The sequence below is a fragment of the Poecilia mexicana genome, unplaced genomic scaffold, assembly GCF_051168715.1.
Source record: "Poecilia mexicana isolate PSO_F unplaced genomic scaffold, ASM5116871v1 scaffold_16, whole genome shotgun sequence".
Classification (NCBI taxonomy): Eukaryota; Metazoa; Chordata; class Actinopteri; order Cyprinodontiformes; family Poeciliidae; genus Poecilia; species Poecilia mexicana.
This window is the reverse complement of record NW_028263385.1, coordinates 27,761,311-27,781,484: the sequence shown is the minus strand read 5'-3', so window position 1 is coordinate 27,781,484 and position 20,174 is coordinate 27,761,311. Positions and strand designations below refer to the sequence as shown.

General features: G+C 40.2%; 2 protein-coding genes across 3 annotated transcripts; both read right to left on the bottom strand.

Moving 5' to 3' along the window:
* Positions 1–1,210: 1,210 nt before the first annotated feature.
* Positions 1,211–7,818, bottom strand: coq3 (coenzyme Q3 methyltransferase). Its single transcript, XM_014981080.2, has 6 exons — positions 6,427–7,818; positions 5,332–5,469; positions 4,413–4,512; positions 2,950–3,219; positions 1,981–2,140; positions 1,211–1,832 (listed from the first exon to the last, which is right to left on the bottom strand). Exons 1-6 carry the CDS (start codon positions 6,600–6,602, stop codon positions 1,660–1,662), a joined length of 1,017 nt encoding a protein of 338 aa, XP_014836566.1. The 5' UTR covers positions 6,603–7,818; the 3' UTR covers positions 1,211–1,659.
* A 123-nt stretch (positions 7,819–7,941) lies between these two features.
* Positions 7,942–19,129, bottom strand: pnisr (PNN-interacting serine/arginine-rich protein). 2 transcript variants are annotated; one of them, XM_088013637.1, is made up of 12 exons: positions 18,899–19,129; positions 18,327–18,438; positions 18,030–18,215; positions 14,905–15,149; positions 13,460–13,652; positions 12,281–12,471; positions 12,038–12,178; positions 11,847–11,946; positions 11,219–11,272; positions 10,693–10,875; positions 8,659–9,736; positions 7,942–8,278 (listed from the first exon to the last, which is right to left on the bottom strand). In XM_088013637.1, exons 2-12 carry the CDS (start codon positions 18,415–18,417, stop codon positions 8,245–8,247), a joined length of 2,496 nt encoding a protein of 831 aa, XP_087869763.1. In that variant the 5' UTR covers positions 18,418–18,438; positions 18,899–19,129; the 3' UTR covers positions 7,942–8,244. The 2 variants fall into 2 exon arrangements, with proteins under 2 accessions (XP_087869763.1, XP_014836559.1); XM_014981073.2 differs by having other exon boundaries at positions 8,659–9,739; positions 18,899–19,121.
* Positions 19,130–20,174: the final 1,045 nt, after the last annotated feature.

Below are 20,174 nucleotides of genomic sequence, written 5' to 3'. Positions count from 1 at the left end.
TGCAATTCTTCTTTAATGTATAAGGTGTTGACTAATAATAAAAATCAAATAGTAAACAAGTTTGAGATAAAGAAAGGCTGGCAATAAGCGGTAACAGAGTTCTGAAACCTTCTTTTACTTTGTAACAACATTGTGACATCATTTCCGGTGTGGAGGTATTCAATTCTGTCACCTTGATGTAGCTTTCCTATTGTCTGATGGGGTCACCCCGCCCTGACGAGCCTCCAGCAGGATCACAGTGAAAACACGGGCTCCTTGTAATAAACGTACGTCACCTGCATCTTTGATAATATCGAAACAACTTCCCAATATCATAAAAGTAACCGACAAAAACGCCAATAAAGCATAATTTACTTACATTTACGAAATTGTCAACTTAAATGCTATAGTGTTACCTTTTGTAATACTTAAACATCGTTTTTAAACATGCTCAAAGAAGCATGAAGTATAGGAAGGCTGCAATAGGTCTAGACTGTAACAAAAGTTAAAATATAAAGTAAGAGCAAATATCACTAGAAACTGACAAAGTTTTCTACTCACTCTGGAACAACCTCGAAAGTGAACGAGGACGGTCATGTTGACGGCTTATTCCAGCAGGAGCAGCCGAGTTGGGAATTTGTTCGTTGGGCATGCCGAGGACAGGAAGATGGAGGCAACTTCGAGGAAAACGACCCTGGAGCTTAATAGTCAAGACACCATACTCCAAAATGTCCCGCTGCTGTCCTCCACCTGGTGTCTGCGTCCACGTCAGGGAGACAGACTCCGACGACCACGAAATGGGAGAACTAATTGTGGACCTTTAATCTTTAAGACGTTTAGCGCTGCTATGGTAACTGCGCAGTCGCGCGCCTTCTGGAAACGTGCACATGAACAGCGCGAGCTTTTGTTATTCTTCACAACTGGGGGCTAGACCGTGAAAAACAGCCAAATTGTTAGCCTTGTGGGTTCATTTATATGATATAGAATGAGTGATATTTTTTATTAACAGGCAGTCACAGTTATGTCCTTGGAGTCGTTAGAACATTGTGCAAACATGACTTATTCTCTGCTGCGGGGACATTCTGTATTACATAATATCTCCAAAGAAGACCCATTATAATCCCAGAGGAAGCGACCCCCTCCCCCTCTGAGTGGGTTTACAAGCTATATATGGAAACTGGGAAGCTGTGTTTTTAGCAGACAGACAAAAAAATCTGAATTACAAGATGTATAACAGTGAAAAGGTATATTTTAATAGAGGAATATGCATTTGATAAATATTCACTGATGCAGAATGGCATTTGATGAAAATAACAATATGCTCTGACACAGAGGAGTCTTAGAATTACTCCAAACCAAGCTTCTTTCCATATATCGACCACATTAACAGATTGAATCTTATGTCTTAATGACGACATAATGAGATATAGAATGATGACATAATGGTATAGAATGACACAGGTCATTCTATACCTGTCTATAGACAGACTATACCAAGTCTGTCTATACCAAGACAGACTTGGTATAGAATGGCACAGGTCATTCTATACCAAGTCTGTCTTTAATCCTCGAATAATCTCAAGTCTCTAATTGGTGTTTCACAGCTGACCTGAGGGACACCAAGGGCCCAGCTACACACCTCAATCCCTGTTTTCTTTTTTTTTTTTAAAACAAAGTGGTTCAGCTGTTTGTAGCTTCATTGTGGCCCCCAGAGGGACTGCTGCCATCCTGAGCTTCATCGTCCTGCTTGACAGCATGGAGGGCATAGTTGATTTCAGTGTTGTTTGTCCAGCTCCAGGCTCCAGAGATCGGGTTGTACAGCATGCCTTGGACAGACTGCACTAAGAAACCATCTGAGAAGGAAGAGGAAGGCAAAAGAGACAAACCTTTATCATACAAAATAATTGGAATAAAATATTTGGGTAAAATGCAGACAAGTAGTTAATATCTGTATGGGATCTTAGTTGGTACTTTTCCCTCTTATGGATATTTGAGACTCACTGGACTCCAGGAGGCGCTCCAGCTCCACGGGGCTGATGAACTTCTCCCAGTCGTGTGTCCCTCTGGGAACGATGTGCAGCAGCTGCTCGGCAACGACGATGGCCAGCGCATACGACAGGTTGGTTTTATTTAGAGTGGTGATGAAGAGTGAGCCTCCTGGCTGCACAGACAGAGGACCTCACAGGCTTATATCAGAAAATTTTTGACATTTCTGGATCGTAATGCATCAAAAACATACAGATGTAATAAGCTACTGTATTTTCTGTCACCCGTTGAGACATCTTTGATTCATTCCGCCAGAGAAAGTGAAGCAGGTAACAGGAAAGACGACTATAGTATAGCAAATGTTTGATTTGGAAAATGCTGCCAGGTGTTTTTTGACATTTCAAAGTTAATGTAAATACCTACATTATTTATAATACATACACAGACATTTTTTTTAAATCTTATTTTATGGTTCATAAGGATAATCTAGCTAAAATTTGTATCAGATGAACAAAGAGATTAAGAAACTGAGATTAGGACTGAAATGAGTAATCTGATTAATCGTCTTCTGAAATCATAATCAACTAATTTAGTAACTGATTAATCGTTAACTAGTGTATAGACTTTTCCTTTGCTACAAACAAGCGTACACTAAAGGAATTCTATTTTCTTGTATTGTAAGCAATAAAATGATTATTTTATTTTTTTAAAAAGGAATGAAATTATTTATTGTATTTTTATTGCATTTCTAATATTGTAGAAAATAAGCTTCAATGAAAAATTTGAAGAACGTGGCAAATTTTTAAGATTCAATTAATCATCAAAATAATCGGTGGAATAATCAATTACTAAAATAATTGCTAGCTGCAGCTCTACCTGAGATAAGAAGTCAACCACATTCACCTGGGCCCTCAGGTGAATGTGTATCACTATAGCGATGTAAACAGCTAGGGAAGTGAAATGACAAACATAAAGACGACGCACCTTCAGAACGTGACTGCAGCAGATGGCAAAAGTGTCCAAGTCGGCCAGATGCTCCACCACTTCAGACGCCACGACGGCGTCGAACTGGGTCACCCCCTGCTCCGGCTGCTGCTGCGGCTCCCCTTCGCCGGAGAGCTCCTCCAGGGTGCAGGCCTGGTAGGACACCCGGTCGCGGAGGTCCGGGTCGTGAGCCGCGTGCAGCTGGGCGATGCGGACGCTGTCTTCTACTGGATCTATACCCAATACAGTGGCTCCCAGGCGACCCAGTGGCTGTGGAGGAGAAGGGGGGAAAGAAAATAAGCAACAAAACATCAGTTCGCAGTTTCAAACTGTTGATTTTATTGAAGAAAACCATTCATTATTACCAGAATTTGGCCCTGTGTTAATATTGATCCAAAGATTTAGTCTTTTGATTCCTAAGAAACAACAGAGTTCGTATAATAACTGCTGCCCTGTCAAGCAATATTAGCATTTTTTTAGTGACAAAACACCACAAAATCTGAAAAGTATTAAGCTGCTTCCACTCAATCTGTGTTTGTAGGTTTTACGTACTCTGACTCACTTATATTAAGTAAATAAGCCACACCCCTGAGATTTAGCTAGAGTGCTAAATCTCTGCATTATAGCACTCTGGGAGTGATAATATTTACAATTGTCTCATAAATCTCAGTTAAGGTCAGTAGTCATGATTTAACAATAAGAAAGGAGACTGAAGAAAAATAACAGCATTCAGGAGAGTTCCAAATCAATAACCACTGCTGATAGAAAAAAAACAAACAAACAAAAAAAAAGACATCTCATATTTTCTGAACTTTTGATAAAATATTCTGTCGAGAAAAAAGTGGAACCATGAATTCAGCTCTCTATTTAGACAATCTAGCTATGTTAGGTGTTGACTACATTGCCCTCTTGTGGAGAGATGCAAATATTTGCCCAGGAGGCTTCATTCATTCATTCATACACCCCCATGTCTGATCCACTCTGATGGGCAACACAACCCGACACACAGTAAACATCTGTGATCCTAACATGACCTTATATGGGCGTGCGTGCGAGTCTCCATAGATATGACAGGATGTGCCCTACGGAGGCCTGATTTTGTCATCCCAGATCACACAACCGAGCTGGTTATGTCCTCCGTTCAGAACACGGCTGTCCACCTATCAACAATAACAAACAGAAAAAGCAACTGTGGACGACTAGCTGTCCAGTCCACCACACCACGACCAGTTAGACCACAAGAGAGCAGAACCGGAACGACACCGGAGAGCGTGTTTTCACATGCGGATTGGAGTCGGCTGCCACTGAAACGTGAATGAAAAGCTTCAATGCGACAGAGAAAAAAGTAAATAAATAAAACAGCAAGTAGACAGATACTACAGAGCAGGATGTATCTCGATGTCTCTGTGCTCACTGTGTTGCTCCCCCAAACAGAGAGGGGAGACAAAAAAAAAGATCTTCACCTCTGAGAGCAGGCCTCCGCCACAGCCCACATCCAGGATTCTCAGTCCTGCCAGCGGTTGTCCGGGGTGACGTTCTCTCTGCGCATTCAACAGATTATCCCTGAAAAGATGGCGGAACCGTCAAAAGTCTCACATTTAAATTTGCTGAAGAACAGAAAAGTTTTCTTTCAATCTGGATAAAAATTAGCTCATGGTGTCTAATAAGTCCAATTTAAGACTTTTTAGGATCTTTTTTTAATGCCACTTTGAATTGAATACAAGACGGAAAAAACTAAATCGAGGGAATAGCTGTGGGATGATGATGTATTTCAATCAAGCAGAACAAAAGTAGAGAAAACAAATGTCGTCCGCCCAACTAGCAATAAATTTGCACTTGCCAATGACGGATGTAAAAAAAACTATCTAACTAGCAAAGATATTTTAGCAGCTAGTTAATGGTAGCCTGAACCGCTTCGAGTTACAGAACGCAATAAAGATATCTCAAGCTTCTGCCTGACAGAGAAGTACAAGATTAAATAGTCCTGCCATGCCAAAATGTAAGACCTCTGACTAACATATTTAATGCCAACTTCCTTTTTAAAAATGAATTTAAGACATTTTAAGGCCTTCATGTTAGATACATAAATGTAAGACTTTTTAAGGATCAACGGACACACTGTAAGAAGCAGGAAACCCAAGATTCAAAACACTTTTTAGTTGTATTTCAAATACATCTTAAGAACTTGAACAAAGCAAGTCTGAGTTCACTACACTTATCTCATTCCGTTCCATGCGGTACTGGTTCAGAGGGGCTGAATACAAATGTACATCACGCATTTTTCTTTTCATTCCACAATTATGTTGATCTACTACATATATATTTTTTAAAGTCTGCAAAAAACAAACAACTAACCAAACCAAAAGACTGACAAACTCTCACCGTACAAAAGGCACCCTGAGGTCGTTCATGGCATGAAGGGCAGCAAACTCTCCCTCTTCATCCCACCACTTGTTGGCCAGCAGCTGGAACCTCTTCACCTCACCGTGGTCCACAGTGGTGTGGACGGCTGACCTAACGCTGCACATGGTTCAGTGGTCATTATCATGTCAAACAAAAAGATATTAAATGTAGCTTTTGAGTCTCATTTTACACCAGCGTGAATTTAATGCTGCTACTTCTCAGTGTCGCATTGATCTGTATATAGAACAGATTTATTTATTTTACAGGAACAATCTGCTGGGTTTCCTTATATATAAGGCTTTTTTTAAACTAAGTTGAATAATAAACTGAACTTGACTGAATTGTTTGGTAACTGGAATCAGTTGGAGTACATGTATGATTTGACTGAACTGAATTTTTAACTGGTTTGCGAATAGGCACCATGTAATTAAACTGAATTTGGTTAAATGGAACATAATATGTCTAAAAATATATGTATTTTTATCAACATATAAATTTAGCTAGTAATGAGGTTAATGCACCCATCCCATTAGGGGGAGGAGGCAAATTTATCTGATATTTCCTCACTCAGCCTATTTGTAATCAAGATAATCAAAAATGAATTGTTTCTATAAAATTCTATGGTATTTGGGATCATTTTAAGTAGATTTTTCATTGAAATTTTTAAATAATTTGCAAATGCATTAGTATGTTTATGACAACTAAAACAGAGTAGTGAAAGGGGTCTGAGTTTGGTACCCATATGGAGGACTCGTCGGGCAAAAAGCGGTGTGCACACTGGTAGTGTTAATATAATCCAGTGGAAAATATTGTCTAGCAACAGTCACAATCAACTGTTGTTGATTATGACAACTGGTGGTATATGTAATTAAATTGCTATATATACCATCAGTTTCGGCTTTTTGCTGGTCCACGTTAGGATAACCAAAAATCGTCGGAAAGCTCACTGGAAGACCTTGTTTTTCACACGGACACCGTACACGAGAGGCTCAAGTGGCTATCAAACCCATAGACATCAATACGTATTAATGTCTATGATCAAACCACCCCCACCCTCGGTTTTCTGTTAAGTACCCGGTCTGGTGCATCCTTGCACAGGCGCTCCTCTGCTGCCACAGTGTCCGCTGCTTACACACCGCAGCCCAGCTGAATCCGCTCCTAGCCGCCGCTCTCTCGAAGGCACCGCAGGCGGAGGTCACTTTAAGGCCCTTCAACCCGAACATGAGACGGCCAAGCTTGTTGGAGTACATCTCCCTACAGTCGTCAGCTGTGTAACCCTTCTTGTTTGTTTCTTCTTCTTCTACTCGGTTTTAATGGCCTCGCGGTAGGGGAACTACAACACGGTGCATTACCGCCACCAACTTGCAAGGAGTGTGAATTAATATAACATAAAAATATTTCCAACCCTCTTTTGAATTTTTAAACAATCTTCCTTCCTTCACCTTTTCTAGCATTTTTCTTTAAATTTTCTTTGAATGCTTTTTTTCTTCTTTGGCTGTCTGGTTGGAGCTGTGGGTGTCAACACGTCTCTCCATCACCTGGATGTGATAGTCACCCAGTTTGGTATATTTCCCAATTTTACATATTTTCTTAACGTTTTCCATTCTGAATAAGTTTTATTGTTAGGTACTTTTTGCTCTCAAAGAGTGGACACCTTTACTATTGTGAACTGCCATTTATTAACGCCAGTTGACAAACGTCCATGTATTTTTTCTTTATAACTGAAATGCACAATACAGTAATGCAGTGTTGTACAAACATGACAAAAACTTGTAACTGATTTTGTTCTAACACACTTCACATTATAATGCAATATGGTCATATTTTTCTTTTGGTGTTACAATTTAACAATTTTTTTTAATATCTTTTTGAAACACATCATATGTAACCCCCTTCCCTCTGCTCTCCCTTATTAGTATATTCCCATAAATTTCCCGTATTATAACAGCTGCCATCTCTCCTTCACCCCCCTCTCTGACAGTTATGGGGATCAACTGATGAGTAATCCCTGGACCCTTGGTCCTCAAGTGTTGTTTCTCTTCCCAGTTGATTTCATCTTAAACAAATTTGAATCTTTTGTAAATGTCAGTTTGGCTTCATATTGGCATCTTCTAATTGCTGATTGCTGGATGAGCCTTCACCATTTCAGTGACTTTTTATCAATCCAACTGAAACTGTTGTACGTTTCTCTGGTCTTGACTTTCATTTGAAACGTGTGAGATTTTAGATGACAACCTAGCATATTTAGGTTCTCATTTCGATTCTCTAACCCAACTTTTTAAATCCAAGCTACACCGTTCTTCCGAACTCTTTGACTGAACTCTGCAGTTATTTTGAGTACACCTTTTCCAATTATAAAGGATCTGCACATAAACTTAAGAGCTTCTTTTCATTTAAATCTCAAAACAGGACTAACTTCTCACAATCCAAACTGGCTTTGTAAGACCAGGCAAGTGGCTTGTTTTTCCTCACCTGCTAAAGCTAAATCTACATGGACGAAGGCCACTACCTAATCACATTTCTAATAAATCATCTTCTGATTTGTTAAAGCAATGACGATAGCAGAATTTAAAATCACATGAGACAAAACAAGGAAGAAAACGGCTTTATTGGACATCGTACAACAACGTGAGAAGGGAAGGAAATGTTCATATTATGTTTTAAAACGGTACAACTTCAGATTTTAGTGTGATTAAACTCTGCATAATGAAATCTAGCATTCAAAATGTATTGTTCGTCAGTCACACTTTAAAAATTACAGCATATTTACAATAAAATAAATGTATGAGGGGGGTGTTCACCTACACAACTGCCTCTATAATGAGACAAGCCTGCTCAACTCATGGAATTTTAAGCGGGTGAAAGCACAGATCCAGATGTCAACTGTGCTCCTCAGCGTTTGCTTCGATGGGATGGGGATGCGGACCTGGAAGAGAAGCGGATGGAGCGACATTAATGATATATTTAGCGCTCAAAGCATACGCTACAACATGCAAAGACAAATTCTGCTTCCCAGCCATCATAGCAAAGAGACTAATGTCCTATAGGTCTCTACATAGGAAACTACCATGAAGACAGTGCAAAGCAACAGTTTTACATTGTACTACGAAGATCCTCAAAGGCAAAAATGACCCAAGGTGTACTGAACATATGGCATAGAAAACCGTCATAAGCCCTGTATTGCATAACACTTGATTTTACACAGTTGAGCACTTTGCGGCAACGACAGTCAACATTTCTCTGAAAATACAAATTCAAGTGAGACAACAAACAGAGTATGTAGAGGGAATAAAAAACGAATACTACCTTGATCGTGACTTAGACTTGTGTTTGCGGCTTGCCTTCTTACCAGACTTGTGAGATTTTTCCACCGACCTTGACCGGCTACGTTTGGATTTCTTAGATTTCTTTTCCTTGCTAACTTCAGGGGTCGGGGATCTACTTGAGTCGGAGTCTGAGCGCTTCTTGCTAGCTTTGCTGGAGCCCTTCTTAGATGATTTGCTATCTTGCCGAGAGCGCTTGTCGCTCTGGGAGTCCGTCAACGAGTCGCTCTCTTTCCTTTTCTTTGTCTTGTCGTTCTCCTCTGTAACGGAGATTCCTTTTTCCTTCTCCTTGTCTTTAGATCTAGGTTTCTCTTTCTTTTTGTCTGAATCTTTTTCTCTGTCTTTATCTTTCTTTTTCTTATCTTTTTCATGGCTTCGACTTCTGTCTCTCCTCCTCTCCCTGTCCCTGCTGGAGGCCTTTTGTTTGTGTTTGCTGCTCCGACTGTGACTGCTGTCCCTGCGCTCCCGGCTCCTCTTCCTGTCCTTGTCTCTAGCTCTGTCTCTGCTGCGACTGCGGCTGTCTCTGCCCCTACCCCTGCCTCTGTCCCTGTCTCGTTCCCTGGACCGGGACCTACTCCTGCGGCTCCTGTGCTCTCTGGAAGCGCTGCGCTCCCTCTTGTGGCGACCTGACCGCTCTGCGCTGCTCCTCCTCCTGTCCCTGACCTTCTCGCTGCGGTGCCTGTGGGAGCTGTGGCTGCGACTGCGCCGCCGGGCTTTGCGGGATGAAGAGCGACTACGCCGCCTCTTCCTTTGTGGGGACAAAGACCGAGAAGAGCTACGGGAAGATGCAGAGGAAGACGAGGACGTGGAGGAGGAGCGGGAGCTGCTGCGGCTGGAGGTGGAGCGGGAGCTGCTGCTGTGACCGTTGGCCGGGGAGTCGCTGCCACCTCGCCTTGATTGTTCCTTCCCTCGGCCCGAGTGCTTGGCCTCATCACTACGGGACCCACGCCTGTCTACCACAGACTCTAGCTCCTTCTCATTTACTTCCTGTTTGTGTGCATTTTCTAACTGACCCTCATTATATTCCCCCTTTTCTCTGCTCAATCTCTCCTTCGCCATCTCTTCTGGAAAACACACAAAGAAAGATTAAAAACAAATGTAAGAAGAACCTTAGTTTTATATAAAGTTGTAGTAACTGGGTCTCACTTTGTATAATTTAAGTTTTTTCATTAAAGATACAGTAGGTAGCTTTTATAAAAATATGTTTTTTTACATATTTCTTAAAAATATCAAAAGAGCTTGACTGACGGCGCCAAGATCCTCCTCCTGGCTCTGATTGGTTGTTTCTGACTAAATTGCAGAAACAGGTTTCTGCAATTTAGTCAGAATCTGTAGTTAACACAGGAAGCAATGGCAGAAGACAGAGTAGCTACATTTTTTTCACAGATTATGTGTCATTCTATTGTCATGACATAATTACAGTTTTAACAAATATGTAAAAATCACATTTTTATAAATGTTTCCTGTTAAAGCTTTAATTTCTTTTCATGTAAACGCTTCTTTCAATATTAAATTAAGATAAAGGACATAAGGAAAGTAAGAAAATGAAAGAAGCAATGAAAGAAAAAATATACAGAGGAGGAAGGAGAGTTATATAAAAGGAAAAAAAAAGTAAGGACACAAAGTAAGGAAGAATCATATTTAGTCAAAGAGAAGAAATTACAAATATCTTTTCATACGTTTCCAGGCATGGAAAACACCAAAATGAAATTCCACACTTTCAGACTGTAACTGTATTTTTTATAAAATGTTTCAAATTACATCTACAGTCGTAAAATGTCTAAAGTAGCATTGTTCTTTTATCATGTCATTTATGGGATCACATTGTAAATGTAGTTTATATCTAAGAAATAAGAGGTTAGACAGTCATAAAAATTATTTTATTGTACTTGTACGTATATAATTTTATACTTTGGAAACTTTTTCTCCTTGCTTTGATGTGAGACAACAGGAAAAAAACCTCAATTACTTTTAAGTGCTTAAAAAAAACCCCAAAAAAACCTAAACTGAGACTCACCACGTGCAATCAGAGCTTCTTGTGCCAGTTTTTCCTGCAATTCCTGCTCTTTACGGCGGAAGGCGTCCTGCTTCGCTCGGATGCGGTGGTGCAGTTCTTCCTCGTCTGTCTCCGAAGAGTCAGACCCTCGAGCGCTGCGAGCGTCGTCCTCGCTTTCATCGGAGCCGTAGTCACCAATCCCGCCTGCCACAACAGAGCCCCCCCAGACCGTTCAATCATTGGAAGGAAAACAAGATGCATTCTCACACAATTGGGTTCCAAATAACAAAACCGACTCAAACACAGGAACCCCCACGAAAGGCACTTAATCCTATGTAAATCTGCAGTCTTCACTGATAAATCTAAGAAAAAGAAAGCATGCTTTTGTGAAACTAAACAGAAAACATGTGCTGAACAATCTTAAAAAACTAATATATTTTGCCGTCATGTCTTAAAATTCTTATTGTTTTGCCCAATTTAACTCCAAACCATGATTTCTATGCAGTTCCCGTCCCCCCTCCCCAGCGACAGAAAAAGGGATACTCACTGAGACCGGTCAGAGAAGCCAGTGCACTTGACTGTGCCAGCTGTTTTGCAGGAGCTTTGATTCACATCAACAACAGGAACAACATGTTAAAACACAAACTGCCATTGTCTCTTAACGGAAGAGAGTTGCTAGAGAAGGGGCCACAGATTTAGCACTAGTCACAAGAGCTGCCGTTGGTAACAAGAGATTAAAGCAAAAATGAAAATATATACAAAAAGAAAGAAAGAAAGAAAGAAAAATAGAGAAAAAAAGAGAGTGTTAACAACAAACTTCCAGTCAAACAGGGAAAGAAACCAATCTGTACTAATGCAGTAACTTCAATAAACCATGTCACTTGCTCCCCCTAGAGGTGAATTCAGTGACTACACACTTTTTTTCCCATTTAGCTTTAGATTTTTCTTGACATCATTTATCAGAGGCATACTCTCTCTCCGTCTGGTGCATTAGCAGAGAATGGTTAAAAAAAAAAAGAAGCATATCAGATAAACTCCATATGATGCTCAATCAACTCAATCAACTTTCTTACATGTGACTAGATTATAAACATTATTATGCACATCATTTATCTGCAGATTTGTTGACAAAAAGCAACTGGTGATGATATGGAGAGGGAAAGGGGCAAGCAGACCTCGAGTGGCTTTTCTGTGAGTATCCCTGGCAACGTGCATGATCTCCTCGTTGGTGACTGTGAGGAGGATCTCAGTCAGGAGAGTTTTAGTGATGCCCATCTGTAGGAGGGATGTAAACAAACAGGTTCATGTTTAACATGGCTGCAGCTGGTTGTTTGTGATGTGGGGATGTTGTGATGGAGGAACCGACCAGCAGCTCCTCCTTCAACTCGTCGGTTAGTTCTGGTTCGCTGTCCTCTGCCGGCGGAGACGGGCTGCGGGCGGCAAATTCTCGCTTCACGATTATCTTCTCTTCGGTCTCGTGCTCGTCATTGCCCTCGTCGTCGCTGTCCTGATTTCAAAGGTTAGCAGGAATTGGGAGTCGATACTACTTGATAACAAAAAGAAAATAACGCGCAAAATGTCCAGGATCAAGATCCAAAAAAATTCTTACAAATTTGCTCTTGCGGGGCAAACGGGGCCCATCCCCTTCCATGCTGACTTCGTGTTCTTTCCTGTCGTCCTTTTTCATTTCAGCGCGCTCCTTCTCCATCCGCTCTCGCTCCAGCTTCTTCTGCTTCTCCCTATCCATCTTCTCCAGACCCTCTCGGATCCAGGCTGGCAGCGTGCGGCGCTTTACAGCATCTGAAGAAAGTCGACATTAATAATGAAAGTACTTCATTCGTCAGGAACTATCATCGAATAATTACATTCCTGTCGACAACATGAGATTTTCTTTTAGCTTGTTGACTTTTTAGTGCAGAACAAATGACTGTAAATCATTTCAAACGGATATTTCTTTTTAGAGTTGTAATAAACTTCAATGTTTTTCATGAACTAAACTTAAAAAACACCTGAAACATTTAGAAATTTAATTCAGGTATGTTGCAATGCTTTGCCAAAGAGTTGATGCTCATATTGTCACATGTTCATGTATTTATTGGAGTAATCTGACATAAACCAACGCAATTTAGTGCATACTTTAGGTAAAATAGAGTAGAATTTCTATCATGCGCAAAATAAATAAATAAAAAAGAATAGTCCTACAGTGCAGAAACTAATTTGTTACAGCAAAACAGTAACAAAATATGCCCCATTGAATGTAAAAATATTTTTAAAAATCAAACTGTAAATTAATGAATTATCTACAGATAAAATAAAAACACCTGAAAAACAGTATGTTCTTTTGTACAAACTCATATGTGAAAAGTCTGACCAGACTGGTCAGGTCGGGTTATATAAATATTGGACAGAATTACACTGAAATGTTGAATTCAAATCAAAAGGAAAATACATCACTTTCTTCTTCTACTAATATTTGTGTCATGGTTTAATTGCTTTTTTTCCTGATTGTCCTGTATTTAGCTCCATCAGCTGGTTGTGCTGGATTTTATTTAGGAATATGAGAATAAAGAGGACAAAACACTAATCTGCACTTTTCATTAGTAAAAAATGTTAAAACGCACTTGCTCTCTTCGCAACCATGTACTACTCTGCAACATAAAGTCTCAAAAAATACACAGAGATTTGTGGTTGCAATGTGAAAAGGTTGAGGGACTGAATACTTTAGCAAGGCATTGAACATGTATTTAAATTCCACCAGGTTAACAAAGCAATGGATAGTGAAACTCACCTAGAGGTGCTAGAGGAGCCAGAGGAGCCAGAGGAGCTGGGGCCTCTGGAGGCTTGACGGGGAGCTGGATGGGGGATCGGGGCCGGTCCCTGAAGCCAGGCGGTCGGGTGTCCCGCCTGCTCTGAGGGGGGCCCTGCCAGTACGGGGAGTGAAACCCCGTGGGAGTCGGGGGGAAGGACGGAGCTGCACCGTGCTGAGAAGAGACGGAACAGGCTGGAAATTAAAAACTGGACCGAAGCAAATGGAGCTCATCGTTTCTTCCATCACTGTAGTCGTTAGCTAGACAGCCAGGTTTCCTACCGGAACCTTCTGGAAAGTCAACGGTGGCCCTCAAAGGGCTTCATCTTTACATCTGGTTGTCATTTGTTACTTTATATTCAGAGAATTAAAGTTGCTTTTGATTCAGGCTCAGTTACAAACAGAAATATTCTGCTATAAACTCCTACTTGTGATTTTAAGATGTTAATCAAATGACGTCTGTTCTAGAGCTGCAAAACTAACGATTACCTTAGTGATTGATTAATCAATCAATTATTCTGACAATTAATCAGACTTAAAAAAATACCACGCACTATAGATTTTTCATTTAAGACCTTTTTTATACAATATTAGAAATTCATTCAAGTATACAAATAATTCAATTCCCTTTTTAAGTAAGAAAATAAATATTTTATGGCTTGAATTCAACATAGCATTCTTTAAATGAATCTTTTATGCTGATTATTTTTGGAATTAACTGATTAATAATTACATATAAAGATGTGCTTAATATGGCATTTTTAAAAAACATCATTTTACAGAATTTGAACCAGGTGAAGCTAAAACTGCCACCTGAGGAGGTTTAGGTCAACATATTTATAGAGAAAGAAGGATTTTTTGTTTATCTTAACTCCAAAATGTAAATATTTTTTGGTATAATTTTGGCCTAATCACTGCTCTCAGTGTGTTTTCCTTTCAACAAATTCTACGTCTGAATTAGTATAATCCAATTAATCGGTTACTAAATTAGTTGACAATTACTTCAACAATAAATTCATCACAATTAATCCGATTAATGGTCTCAGCCCTTCTCTGTTCTTAGGGGAACATAAACTAGACGTGTTTGCACTTTGACACTAAATACCAGCACGAGGTTTTGCTGTCTCAGCAAATCGTCTCCGTTTTGCCTAATAACATTCAGGATGTCCAACTTCTATAAAAAGTTCGGGTACCTCATAAGTTGAAATTTGCGAAATGATGCAGAACATCTGCAGCCTGGAAACTTTAACATTTTATTAAACACTCCAAACATGCAGAGTGTGAAGCATTACATGTGGACAGAGTCTCTGACGCAGCTAGATGCTGGCGTCAAGCACAGATGTTGCGGACCGCCTCTTCCTCTGCTACTTGCTTCTCACACTAAAACCCAACAAGCTTCAACAGTTTCTACCGCAGCATCTGCATACCTGATAATCAAACTGGTTCATGGCCATGGGGGCCATGGCGTAGCTGTCGGGCTGTGCCCCATACCCATGGCTGTTCTGGGGGTAACCCCCACGGTGGGCTTCAGTGTTGAACTCCACGCTGTCCTGGCTGTTGCTGTCCTCGCTCGGGGCCACCACGTCCATCGGGCCGGACCCTGGAGGGATCCAGGGCTGCTCGGGTGGAGGGGGCGGTGGAGGGGGAGGACCCTGACCATGTATCCCCCACTCTGCAAGACAACATGTCACCATTTACTCATTATATGCTTTCCACGATTTCCAGCAAATCTCTTTCTTTATACTAATTTGTTCACACCGATTTCTGGATGAGCTCACGGTTTATTGAGGTTTCACTTAAAACGAGTTCAAATAGCTAAACATGTAATATTTGCAGCCCCTAGACTGCGCTCCAGCAGAGATGGAGACCTTTTTTTATTTTAATTAAGGCAAGATTATCATGGAGAAAATTTAGTTTTTTCCAATCAAAAACAGGTTAGGTTAAAACACAAAACACCTGTCTTTTAATATCCACTTTTTAAATTCTCTCTCATTTCATAGTAAATATGAACATATTCATCCAGTGACTTTTACTCAAAAGCAGACCTTGGTGGACCAAAATCTGCTTATTTATTTATTTATTTTTTATTAAAATGAGCACATAAAAAATAAAAAAAAATAATGATCCAAATCCTGGTTTTATTGCAGTTTTTTCCCCTATTTAATTAAATTGAACACAAAAGAATGTGCAAACATTTTATAGAGAAAATGCTTTCTGTTGTAAGTTTGGACACTCCTGATCTTCCGTCTGTGATTGTACATCTGCCACACCCTTAAAGAGTCACCTGGACGAAATTTGCATAAACAATAAAAAAAAAAATAGAAACTGAAATCACTGCCTGTTTTCATGAGCACGATTTATACAGCTACCTTATAGGCAGAGGCAGGTAGTAACTAGTTACATTTACTCAGATTTACTTGAGTAACTTTTTGAAACACATATCAGGGTTTCCCCCAGTGTATCATAAGCCTGGCGGCCTGCCATGCTTTACTAACCCCACCCCCAGGCTAAGCGTTGCTTGTTTACGTTTCTACGAGAAAAAAAAAAAAATCTTTTTTTTTTTATAAGCCAGGCTGCAAGCGTCTCTTTTGCTCTTAGCATTTTACTAGCAGAGCAGATTTATCCTTAAGGATAGGTTTATAATAGATATAATAGATAGGTTTATAGTTTATGCATTTAAACCCGACCAATCACACAGCTGGCGCCTCGCGCGCTGCCACTGCTTTACCTCAGCGGGAACGCGCGTGCCTCCTTTCACTCAAACTGGACTCAGGCTGACCTGTATGGATATTTACATAAACCTACTGTGAGGAATTATGATCCTTTGGGGAACTCTAGGTAAGAGTTTAAAACCCGCCGCGTTAGCTCTGGTTGCACAGCTCAATGTGAACCACTGGAATAAGTTGTAGAGAATTCAGAGGTGCGTGTTGTGGAGCAGTGAGAATAATTTATCTTTGTGAACGAACAATTATATGCGGCGTTTACATCTCAACACAGTGTGTGGCTCTGTGTCTGTCTTCCCTGTAAAGTTTATGTCTGTGGTCCCGGTTGGCCGGAGCGTTTGTGGATAACGAGCAGCGCTAACCTCATCATGCAGGTTCTGCCCAGTGAGACGCTTTCGCGCTCTCCTCGGAGTCACGCATCACACTGATTTTATATTATTTTATTATTATTTTTAGTATTATTTTTCCAGTTACACGATGCATCAAACCATATCAAATGCGTCGTCTAATGCGCGCGGCCGCACAGAGTTCTGAGAAACTCGTCCCATAAACTCGACCAATCAAAATAGTTTCTGTGACGATTAAAAACTCAACAGACACGAAATGGAAGAGCTACTAAAGCCACATTAGCAGTATTGAATTAAATCTCCCGTTTGTTGCGCATCTCTGCGTAGTGCAGCAGATTACCTCATCATGCAGGGCCGGTCTAAGGCTGTATGAAGCCTTGAGCAGAATTTGATTTAGGGGCCCCTTTTGTTGCTAATAATATCAGCACCTCTTAACAGCTTCTGTGTTAGATTTAGTGAAATATGGGAGAAGGGAGTAGTTTAATTGGCCAGCCTAAAAAGCAATAAGTTATAATCGCAGTTTACTAATTTGTATTTGTAAATTCAAAGATTAAACTCACAATATCAGATTGTTGCTATGGTAACAAAACAATCTAAATATGAATATTGTTCTTTGAAGTTTTACAAAGTAAACTTGCCAGTTCCTTAAAATCTTGTATTTAAATGCTGAGCAATTTAAAATCATTTAATTTATGTATGCCTAAACAATTGAATAAAATTTAACAGGATTGATAATCTCAATAAACAAACGTTACATTTATGTATCTGTGGTCTGTTTTAAAATATTAGCGTCTATGGGGCCCCTGAAGCCCTGGGGGCCTGATGGAGCCGTTGACTTAATTTGGATTAAACAGAAGTGCAAATTTGTTGTTTTTAGACTAGTTGTGGGTTTAAATAGCATTTCACTGGAGATCTTTTCCCGTAACATATAATTACACAGTAATACTTTTACATTGTGTATTATGTATTGATTAATATACTAATATTAATATTCATATTATTATTGCTATTATTATTACTAATTATTATATTAATAATAAAATATTCATATTGTAAATTTTTTCACTGATCTTACAAATCTGGGTTTTCTCTGATCCAAGTTATCTTCACCTTTTACAATTACTTTTGGTTCTCGCCGTCACATGCCCTGCATTTCTCAGAAGCAACAGGACAGAGAACTGCTGAAATACGAGTTATTAAATTTTACAACATTCACGACAAAAGGACTAAGTTCACAAACTTGGAAAACAGCCTTTCCTGAACAATTTTCCAAACAATTCACTAGAAATATGCTATGAATTTAATACTTAAAATGTCATATCAAAACAAAGAGTATAAAAAAGCTAATGCTAGCCTAGCACTCTAGGTATGTGTTGAATCAGAGACATCAAGCATTTAGAGTTCTGATCTTTTAGTTGGAGCAGAATTGACCTGAGAAGTGGCGCTCTGGGAAGCCAACAGTCAAATCAAAGCAGCGTTTACCTGGTTGCCACATCCGTCCAAATCCCGGTTCACCCTGAAAGGCTCCATGGTTAGCCGGCGGAGCAGGTGGACCAGAATCATGGCCGGGGAGGTCTTGACCATTAGGCTGAATGTTGTGTGGTTGTGTTCCTGTCGACTCCTTTTGGGCTATCCAGGCCTGCGCCAGAGCAGCCCAGTCCACTTGACCTAAATAAATACCAAATAATCCCAACATTTCAACAGATAATCACACAATCGTGCAGCTTTTTTCTTATTGGAAAAAAAAATGTTTAGAACGTGAATGAATCTTTCACTGACCTGGGTCATGCTGGTGCTGGAAGGACTGCATCCATTGCTGCTGGCTGCTCAGAGGCCACTGCGGCCACGGCTGTCCTCCCTGGTCCCACATCTCTCCTCTCCGCAGTAACACCTGCAATATGCCGAACAAGTGACATTCAGGTTCGGCTAAGACGACATCCGCAATCTAACACACGTTACAAGACAGCCTCCCATTAACAGCTAGAAAAGCGCCAACGTTGCCGCTGGCTCACTAGCTAAAAACGCCGGGGATTCCTAAAAAAATTTGACAGTTTTTTCAGCTGTTGTGTTGGATACAGGCGAGGTGAAGCGACGGGTCTTATGTCATGTTGACGTGCGAGACCAAAATAAAGCGCACGAGCAGATGAAATGCCAATCTCCAAGACAGCCTCGAATGTAGAGCTAAGGAAGCTAACGTCGGCTAATGTTAGCTAAGATTTAGAGCTCGCAGGGGACTCGGTTGTTATCTCTAAGGCAACACAGGAGCGAGTCTGCGGTTCGCAAAACGGTTAAAAGGAGAGTAGACATTAAATTAAACACGCGTGCTTTTCTTAGGGTTACACAATTCCCACCTTTTCCAGTCTGCTTCTCTCCGGAGATGCGGTTCAAATCAAAATGGCTGCAGTTAGCAAGAAGCTGTACCGAGGAAGAGGAGCTATGCTGCCTTCACATAAAACTGGGAATGTTGAGATTCAAGTTTAGGAGCGGGTAAAGATGTGTCACGCTGCACGTGAGCAGAACGAATTACATTGTATGTTCAATAAGAAAAAAGCAAAAACAAAAAAACAAAAAAAAAAATGGTGGGACTTGCTTAGACTAAAAAGAGGTGGGGTTTTTTTGTTACTTAAAATGTATATAGCTTTCATATTTCAGGATTTTCTGTTTCAATAAACACTTAAATAAAACAAACAAGAAAAAAAAGAATATCAGTCAACTAAATATTGAGCCAGTCCAAAATTCTTTATTCAATTTTTAGTGATGGATGAATTAAATACTTTTTCTGTTAGATTTCACTATGCGAAGTAAATGAGTCGACGAGCGCAAATAGCACCTAAACGCAGCACCAATACAATCTTTGGTGAATGAAGGCTTACATGGCCATCACAGGCGAATCAAAATTGTAGCGGGCCCAAAGCAACACTGGACTCCCTTTTCCCCCTTTGCTCTCTGCTATGCTGTAGCAAGCTAAGAATGTCATGAATACTGAGGTCAGTTGGTATGACCACCAGTGACGACGGATAAACAATTTTCCTGTAATGGTAAGTAATTTCTCAGGCATTAGCATGTTGAACACTTGATTGACAGCATTAAGACCTTCCTCCTGGCTCTGATTGGTTGGTTTTGTTTAGGCGTGGTGCATTGGAAGTGGTAGACTCTGGATATTTAGCTTACCTTTAGGAAAGAATGTGTTCTTCATGTGCACTATCAAGAGTTACATAAAGGCCGGCTTCTTCTTGTCTTGGTGGATCGCAAGCAACTTTAAGGTGCATACTGCTATCTACTGTACACGAGTGTGTAGCTACATTACTTTACATCGATTGAATTCTATTTTTAAAATTTTGTGTTCTGACAATAAATAAATAATGCTTTCCTTCATCTGTAAATATCCCCTGTGTTTGAAGGCGTGGCTCAAGCAACTCCACAAATATGACGGATCCGTCAAAAACTCTGCCAGGTTACATTGGTGACACTCATGTCACATGACTTGAGTTGACCAACAATTAAAACAGAAGACATCAGAAGACCTGCTCCACCTGCTAATCGACTGGTTGTAACATATTGTGGAAAAGATGAGGACATGATGATGACTTGATTAGAAAGTCTCTTTCAATCATAATTTTTTAGGCA

Excerpts from the sequence above, each read along its gene's own strand:
- coq3 (XM_014981080.2), bottom strand. The coding sequence starts at position 6,602 with ATGTACTCCAACAAGCTTGGCCGTCTCATGTTCGGGTTGAAGGGCCTT. Across the intron at positions 4,513-5,331 it reads CTCAGGGTGCCTTTTGTACG|GGATAATCTGTTGAATGCGC; the intron begins GTGAGAGTTTGT and ends CCATCTTTTCAG. Across the intron at positions 3,220-4,412 it reads GCGGAGGCCTGCTCTCAGAG|CCACTGGGTCGCCTGGGAGC; the intron begins GTGAAGATCTTT and ends TCTCCTCCACAG.
- pnisr (XM_014981073.2), bottom strand. The coding sequence starts at position 18,417 with ATGTGGGACCAGGGAGGACAGCCGTGGCCGCAGTGGCCTCTGAGCAGC. Across the intron at positions 13,653-14,904 it reads TGAACCAGTTTGATTATCAG|CACGGTGCAGCTCCGTCCTT; the intron begins GTATGCAGATGC and ends GTCTCTTCTCAG. Across the intron at positions 12,179-12,280 it reads TGCCCCGCAAGAGCAAATTT|GACAGCGACGACGAGGGCAA; the intron begins GTAAGAATTTTT and ends CTTTGAAATCAG.